Below are 21,588 nucleotides of genomic sequence, written 5' to 3' on the forward strand. Positions count from 1 at the left end.
AAAAATAAAAACGAAACGACACAAAAGATAGGCACGCTTGTTATGGACCTCAACACTGTTCGTATTCTACAGCAAACTGGGCAGCAGATGAACTGTGCTGTGCAGATTAAAATCCAGTTTTGGAGGAAACTGTTTGCTTTCAGCCCAACCCTTTGTCTCCGAGCCGTTAAAGGAAACCAGGGAAGAAGACAAAGGAAAAATAGACCTCAGTAGCTGCACAGGACACGGTGAGGGAAAGAAGGTTGCCCGAGTCGAGAGAGGAAGGTAAAGGGTAAAGAGGGAGAGAAGCGGAGAATGCCAAAGCTGGAGGTGGGTGAAGAAAACACAAAAGAGCGATGAAGAACAGGGACAAGACGGCTGTGACTGCAGCCCTGGCCTCCAGCTCCTCTTCTCACCCCGCTCTCCCACAAGTCCTGCAGGACACAGGGCGCTGTGATGGGACCCATTTGTCGGCCCTGCTCTGCTCTCAGGTTTTTATCACTAATCCGTCCCGTGAACTGGACTCTGTTACACTGTTCACCTGGAAGTGCGGAAGGTAAGCGTTTCTAGGCAGCAGGCACTGACTAGGTTCATAGTCTCAGTGACAACTATTCAAAGTTACTGAAAGGTTAACTTATAGGTGTCAGAATTTTGTTTTATGGTTCAATAAAATCTGCCCCATGGCAACAATTTGGGAATTATGAATTTAAGAATCTTCAGTCTTGTTTGGTTCAAGATTTAGGTCAAGAGATAAATTACTATTTTAAGAAAGTCTGTTTCCCAGAAGTTTTTATCAGGGAGTAGTTAATATGATAAAATGAAATGGAAAATGTCCACAGTAATTTAGGAACCTGTCCTAGCTTTAGTTATCAACTTCATACAATCTAGGGCCATCTAAGAGAAAAGCCTGAATTTAGGCTTTGCCTGTGTGACACGGGACTGTGGGCCTGTCTGGGGGGATTATCTTGATTGTTAATAGATGGTGGTGAACCCAGCCCGCTGGGCAGGGGGCCTTGGACTAGATAAGGAGTCTACCTGAGCATGTGATTCAGGGAGTGCGTCATCGAACAGCACCCCTTCATGGTCTCTGCTTCAAGTTGCTGCCTCACTCTGCCTTCGTTTCCCTCAGTGACGGATTTTATCTTGGAAGTGTAAGCCAAATGCAGATTTTCCTCCTCTAAGTTGCTTTTGGTCACAATGTTGTTATTGCAGCAACAGAAGGAAAAGTAGAAAGAAAAAAAGACATCTGAAATGTTGTTTACTGTGGCACTTATGGGGTTAAGGAGTGCTTTATATGTAGTGACTTCAATTGTAAATTATGTCATGGGTATTTAGAGACAGCTTATGTTAGCAGTATTTAACTATTACAAATGTCTGTATATTTTGATGTTAGAAGCCTTTTCCAAGTTATTAGATATAAAACATTCAATATTTTTGACATTGATTGGGCCCCAGTGCAGGTGAGGAGACTCTTATCTTGTTCTCTCAATGCTTGAATGACTTCAGCTGAATTCAGATCATCACAAAAACACCGAGACACATTTTTATTCTGGCTTTGTGTATAATAGAATTATATAGACTTTATTTAATTGTAATCAATTTAAGTATCATTTTATCTTTTGAAGGATTTGATTCTTGTATTATATCTAAAAAGATTAAGTAAACACAGGTTAGACTTTTTGATCATTTTTCCTGTATGATGCAGTGAATATTTACTGTCAGCTTGCGCTTGTATAGCTGTGTTATACGATAAAAATGTATTTAATCAGAAGAGTCTTGAGTTAGGAGTGAAAGCCATGTGGTAGTTCTGTATTTTAAAGAAATGTAAGATTATACAGATACAGATATACAGACAAGTTGATTCAGATTTTTCACTGGCAGTTTAACTTACCAACAGAAATTAATGCCTACACACTTTCTAGCATTTGATGACAGCATACAATTTAGAGGTCTCATTTTAATTTAGTGGTTGCTCATTATAATTTGGAAAGTTGTACTATGGAATTAAGTCATAATTGTTTCTATTTTGGAAGTCATACTATGCTTTTATGGTGATGGGATAATGAGTGCAAGTACTTAAGGTTTTTGGAAGATGGAGATTAAAACAAGCATGGTCTACCCATATCATGAAGAAAAAAACTGGCCTTTTGCTTGCCATAGGAATATGAAAGCCTAATTTAATTGTGTCATTTCTCATGGGCTTCTTGGCTGATTTGTGGGAATACTGCCCCTTTCCTACTTCTCTGAGCCAGAAACAGCTGTGACTTTGTGCCAAGCAAGCCATACAATTTGATTTGGGATCAGAACACACGGGGACATTTCAGTATCCATCTCATTTTGCCGAGTCCATTAGCTGATTGACTAGAGGTGTGAAAGTGCTGATGATCAGAGAACTTTATTATCCCGAAGGATAGCAGCCCAGTGGAATGACTGTGCAGAAGTTGAAAGATCCCAGGACTTTTGCCTTAGATGGTTAGTCAAGATGTCTACTAGCTCTGACCATAAGAAACATCATACCATAAGACTTTTTGTCTTGCTGTAACTGTTGTTAATTAACACTTGCCTCCTGACTTATTCCATAGACCATTAAGGTAGCTAAAGACAATAAAATTCAGCAAAATATGAAGTTACAAGCAGGAAAAGTTGAAATGTAATAAGATATCAAGACTATGTAGACCATGCCCTATAGGTATGGCTACTACTCTTAAGCCATTACTTTGTAGGCGTCTCAAAGTAAAAATAAATAGAAGATGAAGTCATATAATCTTAAGTAAAAGAAGGCATGTCACCGTGCAGGAAAGACAAATTTTCATTGTATTTAGATGTAATAAGATGTATAGCAGACACCTGCACACTGACACGGTGTGACCACTGTCACACACGTACTATGTAACCCTTGATGACATCACAGCAGCTACTGTAGGGATGTGCTTCAGAAAAACATCTAATACAGAATCTAGAATCCCTCAGGAGAAGAGGAGGCCATGACACCGTTCTGTAGGGTGATAAATACAACTGTCAGTTGACTTCACTTCAAGTGGACAGCATGGATGTGCTGGAAGTTTTTTCCTTTTAGGTTGGGCTCAGTATACTTGCTGATAATCCCAGTTACTCTGAAGACTGAAATGGTGATATTGTAAATTCAAGGCCAGCTATACAGCTTGACACAAGCTTGTCTCAGAAGAAAACTAAACAAGAACCAACCCAAACCCCAAAGTTTGGTTTCAGTACCACTCCTCCTCTGAAGTTGGAATATGCAATGGATAATAGATATTCTATACTTGTTTGAGGATAGCTCTCTATATAACATTAAAGCATTTAGTCAATTCCTTATTTTTTAAAAAATGAACATCTCTGTTATCTTTAAAATTTTTGGGAATATTTTGTGTTAAAATAATTGTTATGTTTGTAGAAACGTTTTTTATAATTCTAATTTTCCCTTTGTTAGGATTAAAAATATTGTTACTGATGGTGATTGACTGGAAAATTTCAGTCTTCAACTTTGGACTATAGTTTTATGATGTATTTTGCTTATTAATGTCTCATTATTCCTAGTTATTAATTTTACCTAATAAATTTCTTTGCTGCCTTTATAGAAAGTCAATATTGATATAGATTCTAAGGATTTTAAAGATAAATAATTGCAGGGTTCTGAAAATTTTGCAATTTAATGAAGACATGTTTCATTTTGGAGGGAAAGTTTTTCTTTTCATTTCTTTTTTAAAATTTATTCTTCTCTCAGACAATATACCCCGACCACAGCCTCCACTCCTTTTGGTCTCCCACCTCCCTTTCCCCAGATCCACTACTTCATTTCCCTTAAGAAAACAGCAGGCCTCCCAGGGGTATCAGTTGAGCAGGGCATAATAAAGTGTAATAAAACTAGGCACAAACCCTCATATCAAAGCTGGATGAGGCAACCCAGTAGAAGGAAATGAGTCAGAGACACCCCACTCCCAATGTTAAAAGTTCCACAAAAAAACTTTTTTGGTATCTATCATGGTACAAAATTGAAATTTCCCAAGAGTATTTGATGGACAATTTGCTTCATTAGTGCTTAGAGAAATACCAAGTCTCCTGTGGTAGATTGTATTGACTCATTTAAGTGAAGTGCTAAGAACAAGACTTCCATCCTTAGTTACTCTTTGCCATGTGATGGCCAGTTTGCTGAGTAGAAGGCAGTATTTCATCCCAACAGTCTTCCTGAGTGGTTACAGTTCCGAGAAGAACTTCTAAATCTCAGTAGAGTGGAAATCCATCAGTTTTCTGACATTAAGGTTACATTTTATCCGGGCTTTGAGGTTAAACCAGTAGACCAACTTTGCATTCAGAGGGTTTGAAAATCCATCTAAAATATGACTGTATGGCCACAGGGTAGATGTGTAACTTCTCTGAAATCAGGTTCCTTGGTAATTAGAAGGGGCAAGTTTTGAAGCAATCATACAATTGTTTAGAAAGTTGAATAAAGTAATATGTAAAAATGCTTAATTCAACGCCTTACATATGGGTAAGTTCACTAAATAGGAACTATAAATAAGAGAAAATGTTATTGTAGCATCTCCTAAGTTTTTTTTTTTTTTTTTAATATTTAATGTTGGAGACTACATTCTGTGTTAATATACCTTAGTTCTTTTTAATGGTACAGTAATTCCAGGTAGGGAATTACCAGCAGAGGGAGCTCACTGTCAGAAAACAACACCTGTAATTGAGATAGCCTGGTCCCTTACTTTTAAGGAATAAAGCAAATGCATATACGGAGGCTCTGTTTTTATCATGCGTACCAGAGGCCACTACCTTGCTATATAGTTTTATAGTATGAAGAGAAACGCTTTCTTCTGAGTTTAAATTCTTTACTTCATCCAATGCCAATATATAAGGTATGGCTGTTTCATGACTAAGACACTTTTAATAATCTTAATTTATAAACACTGGCTTAGAACTTGAACAATTTATTCTGTAATTGAACCGATGAGCTTACATGTGAGTTACCAAACAAGGGATTTTGCCACTCAGACAGGCTTTCATTTCTGTGTAAATAGGATAACCTCACACCTCAATCAGCTATTCACACCAAAATCAAAATGGAAGAATCACCTACTGTTCAGTCTTCTACAGGTCTCCCATGCACTACATAAGCACGTTCCTATTACATTTCCTGCACATTCCACTCCGACCTAAACTGTTGTCAGTATCTCTACTATGATGACTTAGGTAAAACTCACCATGAACTTGGTCTGAACCATTTACCAGTCTACCCGTGTGCTCCTTTGCCCTTCCTACATTTTATTTCCTATTTAGAGTGATCTCATTGTGTGAATGAGCTGTTATTTTTCTGCCTGTGATCCTCCGGTGGCATCTCCATCACTAGTATAAAATTCACATTCCTTACGGTATCTTGAACTATATGATTTTGTCTGAGTACCAACTCCTATCAGCAGCTACCCTCTCGTCCTCACTGTAGCCACTCTAGTCTATTGGGCTTTGAAAACACAGAGCTTCTCACTTTTCTGCCTTGATATGTCTTTTCTCTACACTATTCTCGCCTGGATTTTTCAAGGGACTAACTACCGTCCTTTCATTATTTTAGTTCTTAGGATATTTGTGTGTGTGTGTGTGTGCGCGCGCACGCGTGCATGTGTGTACTTTTCAAATATGTATTTTTAGTCTTTGAGAATCTCCTACACACATTTAATACATTTTGATCATGTTTTCCTTACCCCTCCCACTACTCACAGACCCACCTCCCAGTGCCACTCAACTTCATGTCTTCTTTTTTTTCTTAATTTGTGCTGCTTATGTATATGCATGGTCATGGATGTAGGCGATCTACTGGAGAACAAACAGTCCACTACCCAGGGGACACACTCTTAAGAAAAACCCTCACTCTCCCTCTCTCTCTAGCCATAAACTGTTGGTAATGGGCCCTCAGGTTGGGTTGGGACTAAGGATCCCCCCTCTCCCACCCTCCATGCTGGGGTGTGGACTGGCTTGATCTTGTGCAGGTCTGTACAGGCAGCCACAGCTGCCATGAGGTCATGAGAGCAGCGGTCCTGCCATTTCCAGGAGACACTTTTTTTCCCAGGCTTCCCCAATCTGTGGCTCTTGCAATCTTTCTGCCTCTTCTTCCCTGAGTGTTGGCAGGAGTGGTTATGATATAAATGTCCCATCTATGGCTGAGTATTCCATAGACACTTATTCTCTGCACCTGCACCAGCTCTGAGTTTCTGCATTAATTGCTGTCCACTATACATAGCAGCTTTTCTGATGAGGTCTGGAAGCTGTAGTAATCTATCTGTATGTAGCAGGGTCCTGTGCTGTTGTTCCCTTTGAGGGAGGGTCCCAGGTAGGTGCAGAGTCAATGGCACAGACTCTGGGAGAATGTCGAAACAATAAGCTCAGTTTATTCAGGAAGAGGCAAGCCTTATATACTCTCCACCCCACCCTGTGGGGAGGTCTGATGAATATGTATCTGCTGGTGTAACATGGCTGCCTCTCATTGGTCCAGGTCATCTCCAGATCATGTCTCAGTTGCTATTGCTAAGGCCCTTAGGCAGATCCAGGTTGGCTCTCAGAAAGTTTCTTTTTCACTTGTTTGGGCTGGCTGGCCCTCAAGCCCATTAGGAATGAGTCATCCCACATGTGTATAGGGATACAAATACAAAGAGTAGTTTGGTACTAGTTCCACTTAACAAGGTCATTGTAGTTGGTTCACCCCTAGCATTCCCAGCCATTCTTGGCCAGACTTACAGTATATGACAAGTGTTTCCCCCTGTGGAGCAGACCTTGAATCCAATCAGAAAGGAGGTGGTTATTCCCATGGCATTTGTGCCACCATTGCACTTGTGGGCATATCTTGCCATGCCATTGGTTATTGTAACTTTGAGGGTTCAAAGCTGGTTAGGACTGTTGGTGACCTTTCCCCTCCAGCTGCCTTGAAAAGCACCTTGAGTTATTGTGAAAGCTAGCCATTGGGGAAGAAGCTTCATGGTCAGTATGGACTTGATGTCTCCATGTCATGTGACTAAAGTGAATAGTGTCTTACCATCATGTTCTCATGGGCATTGAAGAACAAACGAACCTATTTATTGGGAGTGTCTCCAGTTGACTGCTGACCAACAATGTGAGGGAAGTATCTGACACTTGGCAGTGGCTTTTTATTGGACAATCAATGGCTTCTTGGTAATTCCCATTGACTTTTTTTATATGAAAAATAATATGGAAGAAGCTTATAGCTTCCCACATGATTTTTCCAAATGTCTTTAGTGTAAGTTATCTCCTATTTTCTGCCCTACCCTCCATTTCCCCATGTAAACCTCCTCCTTCCCTGCTCGCATGTGCTCTACTCTTCTCCCTCTCCTAAGATCTTTTTCCCTTCCCCAATTACTCTTCTCTAGTTTCCTGGATTCTACAGATATCGCAAGTTAAAAACAACAAAATTCAAGGATTTGACTGATTTGATGAGTGAGAACATATGATATTTGTCTTTTTGGGCCTTGATTACCTCACTCAATATATATTTTTTCCAGGTATATCCATTTACTGCAATCTCCTCCTCCTTTACAGTTGACTAAAATGCTACAGCACATAGGAATCTTCATCATCTGTTCAGCAGTTGTAGGCTCTTTCCAGTTCCTGGCTGTTGTGAACAGAGCAGTGATGAACATGGATGAGCTGGTGTCTCTATGGCAGCACAGAGTCCTTTGAGTATGTGCCCATGAGTGTATAGCTGGGTTACAGGGCAGATTTAGTTCCTGTTTTTGGATGAACCACCACACTGATTTTATTAGCATTGGCACCAGTTTGCCATCCCACCAACAGTGCATGATTCTGTTCCTCTGTACCACCATTTGTCTTCATTTTTTTCTTTTCTTTTCTTAGCCATCCGACTGGGATCTCAAAATAGTTTTAATTTGCATTTCAAAGGCCATTCTTTTAAGAGATTTCTCTGGCTACATTGCTATAATGAGTCCACTTGTGGCCCTTCACACCCTACCCTCATCATTTAACCTGTTGCCCTTTGTCTTTTTTATATGGTGCCATATCCTAATATCTTTATCATTAATTACTACAACAGTGACTGTAACCACTATATTTTTGCTAACAAAATAGTCAACAGTTCAGCATTTCATGGATTAAATATTAATATGTGTATTGATATATGTATTAACTCCTTTGTTTAGAGGTGTGTGTGTTTATTTTGTGTTTTCTCCCCAATAATACCTATTTATGCCCAAATTCAGTTTGTGAACAGACACTTTAATTGTATTTACTTCTGCTTGTTCGATATTGCATAGTACTTGCTATATAGATTCAGCAAATAAATATTTTTCAAGTGTAGAACAGGCTGTTAGAATTCCCGGTAACAAAGAGTCATTGGATATTTATACAAAATACTTTTCTAGGGGGAGGAGGACATTTTTCAACCAGCAGAATCATGTCTGACTATTTGCAGAGTCTCTGTGAAGGAATAGTGTCTACCGAGCAGTCTCCTCGGGTTTTACACAAGAAATTGACAAGAATGTTTATTGAAGGTTATAGTGTGTTACGTTCCTATTGGAATGGGAAGTATACTTTTAGCAGGGCCCCAAACAGGTTTAGATTTAAAGAGAAAAGGATGTCTAACCTTCTGAAATATAAAATTATAGATTCCTAACTCATTAAACCTATTGTTTTTGTTTCAGAAACTGGGAACTAATGCATCATCCATATTATTATTGTCTTTATATGTGATCTGAAAGAGGGTCTGCTTAGCAACATTAATAGATTTAAAATACTTTTAGTTACAGAAAGTAAAACCAATGGTATATATGATGCAGAGGAAAATAACCAGAGTTAGCTTATTTCTGGGGGTAAACTAAGAATCAAATATAGTTGCTTTAGATTTTTATTTTTTGGCTGTAAATATTAATTTTCATTTATTTCTATCTCCAAGATTGCTTGCAGATTTAAAATTTTGTGATTTTTGTGAGCCTGGGTGAGTGCCTGGCACCCAGTAAATCCTCACTGAATACTGAAAGAATAAATGAATAGAACCAAGCTGTAAGTAAGCGCCAAAGATAGGAAAATGTAAGTAAATTTATTCAGATATAGAAGTCAAAATTACTTGTTTAAAATGAGCTAAGAAATGTGAGACCCACAAAGAATATTAAGAAGCATTAGTGTTGTCCCCTGTTACCCCCACTTAAGCAGAAGAGAATTAGTGACTTGTTAAAGTGTGTCTGGAGACTCCTTCCTGGGAAGAGTGCTTTGGGAAGGGAGTAACTCAAGAGGCAGAATGTTACAGAACTGCACGGTTCTGTTCTGGAGTTCTTTGGGTTTCAGTCCCGATTGGCTGCTTACTGAGGGCATGACATTGGGAAGTTATCTAACCTCCATGTGCCTCAGCCTGAGCATCTGTGAACTCAGGTGTGCTATAGGATCTGTCTTAGGGCTACTGTGAAGGATTCAATGGAAAGATCCTCATCAAATGGCCAAGCCAGTACTAGCTCCTAAGAAATAGTCTATCCCATGTTGTTTACTATTATTTATCAGTGGAAAACTTTATGAAATTGTTATTTGAATGTAAAATGAGAAGTTTCTGATAGGCACAATATAAACACGAGTGGATATTTATGTTCAGCAAAGTTAACTGGACACACAGACAGTCAGTGGAAATTGGACAGAGATGAGACTTTCAACTTTAATTGATGTTGGATCTCACAATGTAACACACGCTGGCCTTGAACTTGCATTTCTTTTGTCTCCTACTGAATGGTGGGATTGCTAGCATGCACCACCAGGCCTGTCCTTAATTCTTTTAAGTGCATTAAATTGAAAAGAATAGGGTAATTTAAAGGAGAAATGTTTATGTCAAACTTGTGATCCAAAGAAGTTTCAAAGCCAAGGCCTGTCTAGTAGGTCTCTGTTGCCTTTAAAGGGTTTTCCTGCTTAGTTTCCATGAAGTCTTAGGACCTTTCTTCCACCCACAGTCACATTCTGGCCGAGGGTGGTGGTGCACATGTGGAAGCTTAGTGCTCTGGTGTCAGAAGCAGTAAGGTTGCAAGCATGCAGCCAGCCTGGGCTCCACAGGGAGACTGAAGAGACACTCACAGGCACGAGAAGAGTGTCCTAGGCTGAACTTGGAAGCATAGTATGTGGTGTCTAACTGTTGCTTGGAGTGCTTCCCCACAGCAGTTAACACTTTCTAGAACAGGCAATCAGAAGAAGAGTCTTCTATACAGTCTACACGTTCATGGTTTTGGGTATCCCGAGCACTCCTCTCTTCCAGCCCTGCTGCTCACTGGGTATTAATAGGCTCACTATATTCTTGCTCTAAGGAAATTTGGAATCTGATGAGACATTGATGATCATCTGGACATAATTTAGATTCTTTTACATCTGAGAAGAAGAATTTCAAAGTATTAGGAGTTATACTTCAATAAAATAAAAATGAAGGAGACAATTTAAAGCAAAGCTTCTTTGCTCAGTTCTCTGAAGCTTTGTTTCAGGACATACTTGGAAGTGTGCTGAGATGCTGGGGATTTTGAAATGTCAGCTATTCAGTGACATGCTGTGGAGGAAGAAAATAGGTTATTTTATTGAAATGATTGATTAAGAATGGGATCTATTTCTTAGATAGTGGGCCTTTTTTTAGTGCACATGGACGGCACACAACGAAGTCAAACAAAACCCCCAACATTCGTTGGCTTAATGATTTATTTGATCTAGGGCTGACTGATACAGTTCCCTGACCAAAGAGGGAGGCACTGTGCAATAGGAGCTCAAGGGCTGTGTCTTTTCTATCTTGCTTTTGTCTCAGACAGGAAGATCTGTGGATACATTGACTTCAGTGGGCACACTGTTAGTAGTTGTAGCTAAGATTTGAGATGGAGCAGAGAGTGGAGTGTCCCCATTGTGAGGGTCAGCTGGAACCTGATTGTGACTCCAAGTACTGTAAAAATTGTGCTATAAAGTTGAGCCCTGAACCTTCCGCATCAGAAATCCAGAGATACCAGGTAAGGAAGAAGGGGCTCCGGCCTATACCAGGGCTTGGATATTGCCTGATAGTCCTGGAGGTCATTGGCTTTGTTAATAATGTCAATAGTTTTCTTGAGTTTTTGTTTGTTTTCTAACACTACTCTCATTCAGACACCCAGCCAAGGATATTGGGGTGGGGGTGCTAATCTTCACCTCTGAGATTTGAGAGGAAGACAGGCTTTCTAGTCTGTGAGAAGTGCACTCTGCAGAAAACAGAAACACGATTCAGTTTAGAATGCGCATTGGTGTTCAGACTTCTAAGTTTCAGTCTTTATTGCCTGCCGAGCTCAATAGAAACTTCATTTTCAATTTCTGTGACTAAAGGATAGTAATAATTTTCTTGAACAAATATATTAGATAATTAAGGACAATAATGGAGAATCTTCTCACAGTTCATGACTGTAGCTCAGTGCTGTTTTTATAAACTAGAACTTACAGTTCAATTTAGTAATCTGAAGTACACCAACCGTTAATCTTTTATTGTATAGCATATAATTTCTGTGGATAATAGGAATAGTGTTCTATACCTATGCTACATCTGCTGTGTTTGTAAGGAGTTTCATGAATATTTTGTTTGTTTTTAATTCAGACTTAAACTTACTGAATTTCCTAATTAAGGCCCTGATATTTTGGGCTATTTTTTGTCTACACTTCCTGTGTTAGGAAAAACAATTCTGACTTTGAAATCAGCATGGAAATACCAAAAAAGAATGTTGTTGCCTATTTTTTAAAATTATCTTTGAAAGGAATGGGAATAGATACACAATTTCTGTCTTAAAGTTACTTAATGGAATATTTGAGTTATATTCTAATTAAGTGTCTTGTCATTAGGTAATACTATTCATAAATTTAAAGATCAATTTTGTGTACATGAGTTTTATGGTATCTCAATTTGTGTATTCATAAAAATATTAGAGGACATAAAATCCTTTGAGATTGTCCTGTATAATCTATCATTGTATAATATCTCTGACTTCTAAGGTATTAATGTCTTAAATAGCTAGCTGATGACATGTATAACTCACTCTTTAGCTTTAAAAATAAGTTTTGCTTTTTACTCCTCATTTTGTATATTCTTTTATCTCTGATGTTTTATATTTACATTTTGTTATTTCTATGTTGAATTGGTTTTAAAATATAATTTTGTGTCTTTTATTTTTTAAATTGTTTTTATTTTCTTTTTCCTTTGAATCAGTTTTACTACATTTAAAAACGGTGTTTTTTAAAAAAAATACTAAAAAAATTAGTATTTTACAACTTTATGTGTTTTTTTTAGAGAAAATAGGATAGGGGTTTTTATGTTAATGGTGTTCAACAACCATCTTCAGAAAGATATTAAGCATAGAAGTGCACACTGAAATGAAATGCTCCAACAGCTCAACAAAGTAAATACATATTGAATTCTCATCTCTGTGAAATTTCATCCATAACCACAATGCTTTATCTGTGGTTATTAGCTAACCCTGCCCTGAATGTAATGAGAGTTCGGGCTTTTGATCAACCCGGAAGTTCCCTTCTGAACATTTGCTGTCATCTCCTTCTAAGTCCATGGCCCCTTCTTGCAGAGACGCGTGCGTCCAGAGTGGCACCAGCTGTGTTGTGCTGATTCTGCCCCTGGGTCCGTTATGTGGTTTGTATTTTCATAGTGTCACCATTTACCGTTTTCTTTTCAGAGAGATGTGTGGTTTTGGTTTTTACTCTCTGGTGTTATTTTTATCACATGTCCAGCTATTTTTTTTTAATTACCAAATAACACATAGTAGACAAGTGCTAATTTTAGATAGGAGTTGTTCTGTTAATCAGAAATATAGCTACCCTGGGAAGTGGGAGGAGTCTGTAGTTTTTGTTGTTGTTGTTTTTTTTTTTTTCTGATAAAACATAGAATGTTACACTGTTGTTCATCATCTACTTTTTCTTTCTACTGTAATATATTGATACTGAGGGACATATTTGAGATCCATTCTTGATTGGGATTTTAGCTCTACTACTTATCTTTATACATTTTTCCATTTCAGCATTTTTAAAATTATGATCTCTGAAATCTCATTTTGATAAGCAAACTTCCTTTTTAAGAGGAAGAATGCTCATTCTTCCCCATACTGTGTAACATAACATTGACAGTGGCCCTTCATGCTTCCTTCATTACTTTGGCACAATGATTGTAGACATGGGTTGTATTCCATCAACTTCCTCCTTATAGATGACATGTTTTAAACTTCTGTTAGTTTATCTTCATTCCCTAAACAATGGGCAACTGTTGTTGCTTCCTCCCCTTCCTCCTCCTCCTTCTCTTCCTCCTCCTCCCCTGCCTCCTCCTCCTCCCCTTCCTCCTCCTCCATCATCTGTAGCTGTGACTAGACACTATGGCCAAGGCCACTCTTAGAAAGGAAAACATTTAACTGGGGCTTGCTTGCAGTTTCAGAGGTTAGTCCATTACTATGGTGGAGGCATGGCAGCAGGCATGGCAGTGTGGTGCTGGAGAAGTAGCTGAGTGCTACATCTTGATCCACACGCAGAGAGAGAGAGAGAGGCTGTGCTTGGTGTGGGCTTTCAAAACCTCAGAGTCCACCTTCAGTGTCACATTTCCTCCAACAAGGCCACACCTACTCCAACAGGGCCACATCTCCCAGTCCTCCTAATTCTTCTCAGCTAGTGCCATTCCCTGATGACTGAGCATTTCAGTATATGACACTATGGGAGCCTTTCTTAGCAAACCACCACTGTAGCTCTTGAAGATTATATAAGCATTCATGTGGAAGGTCCGTGAAGAATGTCCATTTCTATGCTCATTGATCTGAAAAGGGTTTTCACTAAGATGTTCTTAGTAAGCAAGTTTAAACTGTCTTTTCCCCCTTTCTGTCACCGTTCATTTTTATTGATATGCATGTGTGTATGTCCATATGAGTTTATGTATATCATGCGCAAGCAGGTTATTTTGGTGGCCAGAAGAGGATGCTGAATGCTCTGGAACTGGTTGTAGACTATTGTGAGCTGCCATGTTGGTGGTGGGACCAAACTTGGGTTCTCTGCAAGAGCAGTAAGCTGTCTAAACTGCTGAGCCATTTCTAGCCCTGCTTTCCTTTTTAAAGAGGTGGAAGAAGGCTCTTAGGCTCTTGATCCTCTTTAGTAAACGTCATCAGCCCTGGTTTGTATGCTTTGGCTATTTCACTTAATGAGAAAAACTTGTTTAGCTAAGTTTAAATTTTTAGGAATAAGCGGGTTTTTTAGAACTTCATATATGAGTTCTGTATTTACATCCTTTTCACTTCTCCCTCTTCCCCTTCCAACTTCTTTTGTGTTTTTCTCTACTCCCTCTTAAATCTGTGACTTCTTTTTTTTGTTTGTTTGTTTTTGTTTTTGCAAGACAGGGTTTCTCTGTTGTAGTTCTGGTGCCTGTCCTGGATCTCGCTCTGTAGACCAGGCTGGCTTCAAACGCACAGAGATCCACCTGGCTCTGCCTCCCTAGTGCTGGGATTAAAGGCGTGTGCCACCACCACCTGGCAATCTATGACTTCTTATCTAATTGTTATTATCACACACACATACATGTATATGTACAACATACTGATTCCATTTAGTGTTGTACCTATGTTTATGGATTTTGTGTTGACCACTTAGGATCAGATAACCTATCGGGTTCATTCCTGAGGAAAATTTCTCAGCAGTGATTGATCGCCCATAGCTCTTCATCTAATGATGGGATCCTGGTGTTGTCATTATTCAGGCCTTCTTTAGGCAACCATGTTGTTGTGATTCATGAGTGCAGCTTTTCGTCATGTCTAGAAGACACTGTCCAGCAGCAAACTCTGACAGTTTTTCTACCTTGTCTTCCATACTGTTCTCTGAGCCTCATGTGTGGCTAGAGTTTTCCTGCCTTGCCCACAGTCAGGACAAATCTTTGTCACCCACCAGTCCCACAGCTGCTCAGACCCAACCAAGTAAACACAGAGACTTATATTGCTTACAAACTGTATGGCCGTGGCAGGCTTCTTGCTAACTGTTCTTATAGCTTAAATTAATCCATTTCCATAAATCTATACCTTGCCACGTGGCTGGGGTCTTACTGGTGTCTTCACATGCTGCTGGTCATGGCGGCAGCTGGCAGTGTCTCCCCGCCTCAGCCTTCCGCTTCCCAGAATTCTCCTCTCTCCTTGTCCCACCTACTTCCTGCCTGGCCACTGGCCAATCAGTGTTTTAATTTTTGACCAATCAGAGCAATTTGACATACAGACCATCCCACAACACTCATGTGGCAGGTGGTGCTTTGTAGAAGTGCTAGTTGGTGTTGAGTACTTAACAGTCATCTGCCCTCTGTGTTTTGACCAGTTGTGGATCTCTGTACTTGTCTCCATCTACAAAAAGAAACCTCTTTGATGAAGGGTAAGAAATACGTTTATCTGTGGGTAGAGGGTGGTTATTTAGAATACAGTTGGAAATCATATTGGCTTAGAAACATGGCAATAGTAGATTCTGTCAGGTGAATGACCTCTCCAGCAATGGGTAGTTGGCTAGGTTTACAGTACCAGGCATGAATTCCCCCTTATTGAGCAGGTGTCAGGTCTAAGCAGATAGTTGTTGGTTACCTCCGTGATAAAGGTGCCACTATTGCACTTTAAATATTTATTTGAAATTTTTTCTTACATTAACCAAAATTTATTGTTGTGGTTCACAGTCTTCACAGCAAGCAGGATTACTGATTGCTTTTACCCATGGCAGCTTGCATAGTGTCTTCCCATCTACAAGAGCTAGTCCCCAGAAAAGAGACTTCTGGTCAATTTCATCTTGATTCCACCATGTCCTGTGTCTGAAAATGTGGTGTCTTCAGCAATAATGGCAATAGGCTACAGTCTTCTCAGTGGTCTACCCTTGCCCACCATTAACCCCAAGGGAGGGTTTATAGTTCTTATAAGTTGTTTATGGCTCCTGGGGAGAGTATTATCTCCCTATGTGGTATAACTGTCCTGTCTGTCTGTCTGCTTACACACCCACCTATCCATCTATCTCTACATAAACACAACTACACACATCCATATTATATCTTATTTCTATACTTGCCTACAAATCGTTTCCTATGGCTTTCTCAAACATCCTTGCTGGCATTCATTTTTCCTTTCTCCCACTCTGTCTGCTCATCTCAGCCAAAGTGCTCCCCTCCCCCACTTTTTCCTCCATAGCACCTGTATCATGCTTTCTCCCTCTGTGGAGTTCCTCTCTTCCCTACCCTCATGGTCTTTTCCTGCTTTCCTGGCTTCTGCAGTTATAATAACTGCAAGTTATATTCTCAAATGTAAAGATTTGGAGCTGCCTTGTATGTGTGTATAAAACCTATACCTTCTAGTTTCACGGGGTTCTAGTGGTCAGTTGTTGGCTTTAACTCCTGAGTCAGTGGGGTCCTACAGAAAGTCCTGTCTTACATCTATATCTTGTGGGGTACTGCATATGTTTTCTTCTAGGAGTTTCAGTGTTAGGTTTCACATTGAGGTCATTGATACATTGGAATTGAGTTTCCTGCAAGATAATAATTGTGGGTGGATTTCTTCTATGTGTGTTCCCAGTTTTCCTATTTCCATTTGTTAAAGATACTGTCTTTTTTTTTTATCATATTTTGGCATTTTCACTGAACATCATATGGCTATAATTCTATGCACTCATGTTTGGGCCTGTTATTCCACTAATCTACTTGTCTATTTTTGTGGCAGTACTGTGCTGTTTTTATTACCATAACCTTGCAATATAGCTTGAAATCTGGTGTGTTAATTCCTCCAGAATTGAACTTTTTGCTCAGGATTGTTCTGGATATCTGGGGTCTCTTGTGCATCTATATGAATTTATGGAGTCTTTTTCTTTTTCTGTAAAGAATGTTATTTTGATGGGGATTTCATTGAATCTGTAAATTGCTTTTGGTAGGATGGTTATTTTTACAATATTAATTGTACCAGTCCATGACCATTTGGAGGTCTTTTTATCTTCTGATATCTTTTCAATCTCTTTATTCAGAGATTCAACAATTTCATTATAGACTTCTTTCACCTCCCTGTTTAGGCTTATTCCTAGATATTTTTTCTTGAGGCTATTGTGAATGGGAGTGTTTCCATGGTCTCTTTCTCAGCATGCTTGTTATTGATACATAGAAAAGCTATTAATGATGAGTTCTCTGTGAATGGAGAGAATAGTAAATTAGTAAGAGAGCCTATCAACTAAAAGTATTTCCAGGATGTAACCTTGTCTCAAAGTTCGGAATCATGGCGGCTAGGAAAGGCACAAAATACACACAGAAGAAATTGCATAGCAAAGTCTCTAATACCTTAGCTCAAAGAAAATCAAACAATGCTTGCTTACAAGTTTTTTTGGTTTTTCAAGACAGGGTTTCTCTGTGTAGCTTTGTGCCTTTTCCTAGAACTCATTTGGTAGCCCAGGCTGGCCTCGATCTAGAGATCCATCTGGCTCTGCCTCCCGAGTGCTGGGATTAAAGGCATGCGCCACCACCGCCTGGCCTACTTACAAGTATTTTAGAAGACAGGAATGTACAGTTTGTTTTATGAAGGCAATCTGTTAAAAGATATGCCCAAATGAAGCATTTAATTTGTTGTGTTTAGTTCAAGATAAGTTATTTTTAAATTCTATTCAAGTTTTAAAATGTTAGTTTTTTATAGCTCTGTAGGCCTCAAAAGAATATTCTATGTATCTATATAGTTTTTGTATACTTCTGAAGCAGTGAGGTTGATATTTAAAATTGTAGATTCAATTCTATAAATAATCTTGTTAACCTATCAGTATAGGAAGGAATTTTAGATTTACAGTACACTTTAGATTTGAATGTGAGAACCAGTATTCTGAATAAGAACTCATCATTATATTCTTGGAGAAGTTATTTAAGCACTCTACAATTTTTGGTTTTCTGATCTTTGAGAAGAGGCTGTTACCAGGACCTGATACATGATGATGTAGAAGGCTAAAGCGTGCAGCACAGTGCATGCACGGGCAATGGTACTTGTACTCAGTGCATAGTCAGCACTTGGGGAATGCTAACCACCTTCAGCATTACAGCTGTTTTCTAAGCAGATCAATGCTTTTGTTGTTTGTTGTTTTTTGAGAGAGACTTCAAGTGGCACGTTACAGCTGTCCTCTTTGACATTACCTTTAAATCATTAGTAATGTTGATGCTACTCCCGGTTTTATTCATTTGGCGACTTTCTGAACTTCTTTCAGAGTTAATAATTTAAAAGTCACTGAATAAAATGTCTGAACTGTGAATCCAAGTTTTTTTAGGTGCATATTCAAAGGCCTCCCTTCTTACTGTTTTATCTTTTTTGGTTGTTCTTTTGGAGACAGAGTCTCCATATGGAGCCAGGGCTGGCCATGCATAGGCAGTCCTCTTGCTGTATAGCCCCCAAATGTTGGCCGTGCAGATGTGCGCTGCCATTCTTGATGGTGTCATTTTTTTGTGTGTGTTTGTTTTTGTTTGATTGGTTGGTTTAGAGTCATTGCTAACCCATTATTTTGCCATTCCAGGACAAAATGGCCTTTCCTGTGTGTGTGTGTGTGTGTGTGTGTTCATTAGAGTGGCAGCATTCTGCTTCTTATAATCACGAAACTCACTGGTCTCTTTCTGTTTTCCTCATATTTTTGAATTATAGTATTGAAGATTATTTTAGGTATAAGTGAACCATAGTTTTATACAGAATATAAGTTATGATTGAATGTTTCAAATGTAAGAATAAAGCACTTCTACCTTCCCTACCACTTAAGTTTTTGAACGACTCATTGATGTTGATCATTTGATTGACTCAAAATATAATCTGAGCACTAGGACAGTAGAGAGGAGAGTAGGTTAGATCTGTCATCTGTACAGGCATTTTGACGGAAATCTTTCACTCATTTTCCCATGTTTCATGTAATTAAATATTGAAGAAGAGAAGCTTAAACGTGGAGGTCCTTTCTGCTGCTGATTTGATGGAGTTTTATTGCATGAGTACATTGCAACAGATGAGAGAAAAATTACTGTGTAGGAATTCCTGTACTTATTTTCAATGTTGATCTCTTTAGTAATATTCTGTCTGCATATGCAAATATTGCCCTACTTATTTTTGCTTTGGGATTTGACTACCTTTGTTATTCATTCATTCATTCATTCATTCATGCCCATGTTGCTGGGAAGTGAGGCAAGCCTTGCACCTTACCAGATGCTCTAACAGAGTCACCTTCTTAGCCTTTGGTTTCTTTCAAGGTCTTTTTTCGTTCCTGATGACAGACTGTCAGAAATAGTCCTGGACCCTAAAATACAGGAGGCCTCAAGCTGTGCTGATTTGTGTGAAAATGATGTGAGCAAGGCAGAGAAAAGACCTGGTTTTCTCACTCCTGTGCTATAGGCAGATGAAGACCCAGTGACCTTCTGGTTGATTGTGAATATTGCTACATGGTTTCTTGGCATGATCGGGGCTCCTGCTGAGAAAATCTGTCTTTGGGACTGCAACATACTGTTGACAGTAAATTTTAAGGCAAGGCGTTGTTTCAGTTAAAGTAAGTTTTTAAAATATGGATAAGAAATGAAAAACAGTTACACATGCACACACACACACAAACACACACACACACACACACACACACACACACACACACACATACGTATGTACGTATACTCACCTGTACTTTAATTTTGTTGTGTAGAATTTGTGATAACAGTGTCATATTTGGCCAGTTTTTCTCATTTGTTATAATGGGTGATTTTTTTTTTTTGTATAGTTAGAATGCCAGTGATTGCTTTGTAAGACAAATGTGAAATGATTATTCTTTGTCACCTTATATTAATGTTCATGACAGCATAACAAATTACTGCAAACTTGACAGAGAACAGAAATTCCTGTCACTGTTAAGGCAGTCTGAAGCCCCGTAGCATTGGGTGACTGGTTTCTTGTGTATCCACAGGGAATCTGTCCGTACTTCTCTCCTAGCTCCTGGTGGCTGCTGGAAAACTAAGTTCTTTGGCTCCTGGACAGAACACACCAGTTTGTTTCTTCTCATTGCCTTACCAGCTTCTCTGTCTGTCTGTCATCATCTGAGGATGTTTGTCGTTAGGTTAGGACTAGACCCGCATCATCTAGAATAGTCTCATCATAATGTCTGTAACTCCCACCACCCTCAAAACTGTAATGTCACATCCAAAAGTTCCTGTGGACATCTTTGTCGGGGGCACCATCCAAGCTGCTGTTGTTTGTGTCTATTCTTCTGCTATCAAGAAAGAACTTAAAATGTGGGGCTGTTGGAGGCGAGATCCTCAACTTTGCTTCAAACTGGTTCTTCTACTTGGTCTTTGAGATACTTTATGATCACTTATCCTGGGAGCCCCAATGGTCATGTGTGTAGACAGCTTGCTTTTCTTTCTTTGAGAGAGAGTTTTTTTTTTTTCTCACGCTCCTATGAGTACTTTCTATATACTCAAGTATGACTTCAAGCTCACTCTCCTGCCTCAACTTCCTGAGTGCTGCACCTCTCCTGGCACCATCATACCTGCCTGGCACTCAGCAGCCTACCTTTAAACTCAGCCTCAATGCCAAATTTTTAATCTTAATTTTGTTGTTTGTGTGCTTTGCATATTTTTTTTTTTTTGACAACTCTAGCCTCTGTGTTTCCTGAACTCTTTTCCCTGCCTTTAGTTTTTTGAGAAGTGTTTCTCCATGTGGTTTTGGTGCCTCCTGCATCTCGCTCTGTAGACCAGGCTGGCCTCGAACTCACAGAGATCTGCCTGGCTCTGCCTCCTGAGTGTTGGGATTAAAGGCATGCACCACCACCATCTGGCATGTTTTCTGAACTCTTTATCCTCCATTATTTGGGAAGAAATTGTGTTTGCAGTTTGGTTCATAAATGCCCACTTCATTGCTCTGATAATACAGTAAACAGTGGGATTTTAGACCCATAGTGTGTGTGTCTAAATTAATCCTAGTCCTGGCTTTGGCTGTAATTCAGGGGTGGACTGTAAACATATCAGAATTTCAGGCCTGAAGTATTATATTAAACCAATTTTGTTTAATGTGGTTTTTTTTAATCCTGCTTATGGGGAGTTGAACATTGGTCATTTTTGCATGCAATAATTGATATTTTCAACTGATGAAATTTTTCCTGTGTTTTGATTATGGCATCAGTAGAATGGTAGTTAAACATATTCAGATAGGATTTGCCAATTATTGGATGCCTAGAGTATTACTAATTCCTTTGTGTGTCATATTCAAACCCTACTGCAGTCTTGTTTGGCAATACCCTACCTTCCTAATAGTCACTACTAGTATGATTCCCAGATTACACAAAAGAAAATTGGTGCAGAGAGAGGATGGGTAAAGTTATGTGGATTGGAAATGGAAGTGGTAGGCTGAGAATTTGAACTTACTGACTTCTAAATCTTCTTTGTTAGTCATTTTTAATATAGTCTCTGTGTTAGATTATATAACTTAAATGGTAGATCACGTGGCTCATGTACCAAACCTGACTCGTATAGGGATGGCTACCAGTTTTGAAATGTTTTTACTATTTTGTATGTTTATAAAAATCAAAAGAAAAACATAGGGTGACATGTAAAAATTATGTAACATTCAGGTTCCT

General features: G+C 39.0%; 1 protein-coding gene across 12 annotated transcripts in view; it reads left to right on the forward strand.

The window, feature by feature from the left end:
* Window positions 1–21,588, forward strand: part of Fer (FER tyrosine kinase) — a 368,133-nt gene that overhangs the window by 144,664 nt on the left and 201,881 nt on the right. For 2 of the 12 annotated variants that reach the window (XM_076549752.1, XM_016010071.3), the window contains exons 2-3: window positions 8,912–9,045; window positions 10,778–10,973. The exons of 6 other annotated variants lie outside the window; for them this stretch is intronic. In XM_076549752.1, the coding sequence (XP_076405867.1) occupies window positions 10,845–10,973 (129 nt within the window). In that variant the 5' untranslated portion in view covers window positions 8,912–9,045; window positions 10,778–10,844. Of the gene's footprint in view, window positions 1–8,911; window positions 9,046–10,777; window positions 10,974–21,588 lie in introns of those variants that run through there. 4 more of the 12 variants (XR_006062831.2, XR_006062832.2, XM_076549753.1 and 1 more) reach the window with 4 other exon arrangements.

This window comes from Peromyscus maniculatus, chromosome 13, assembly GCF_049852395.1.
Source record: "Peromyscus maniculatus bairdii isolate BWxNUB_F1_BW_parent chromosome 13, HU_Pman_BW_mat_3.1, whole genome shotgun sequence".
Taxonomy (NCBI): Eukaryota; Metazoa; Chordata; class Mammalia; order Rodentia; family Cricetidae; genus Peromyscus; species Peromyscus maniculatus.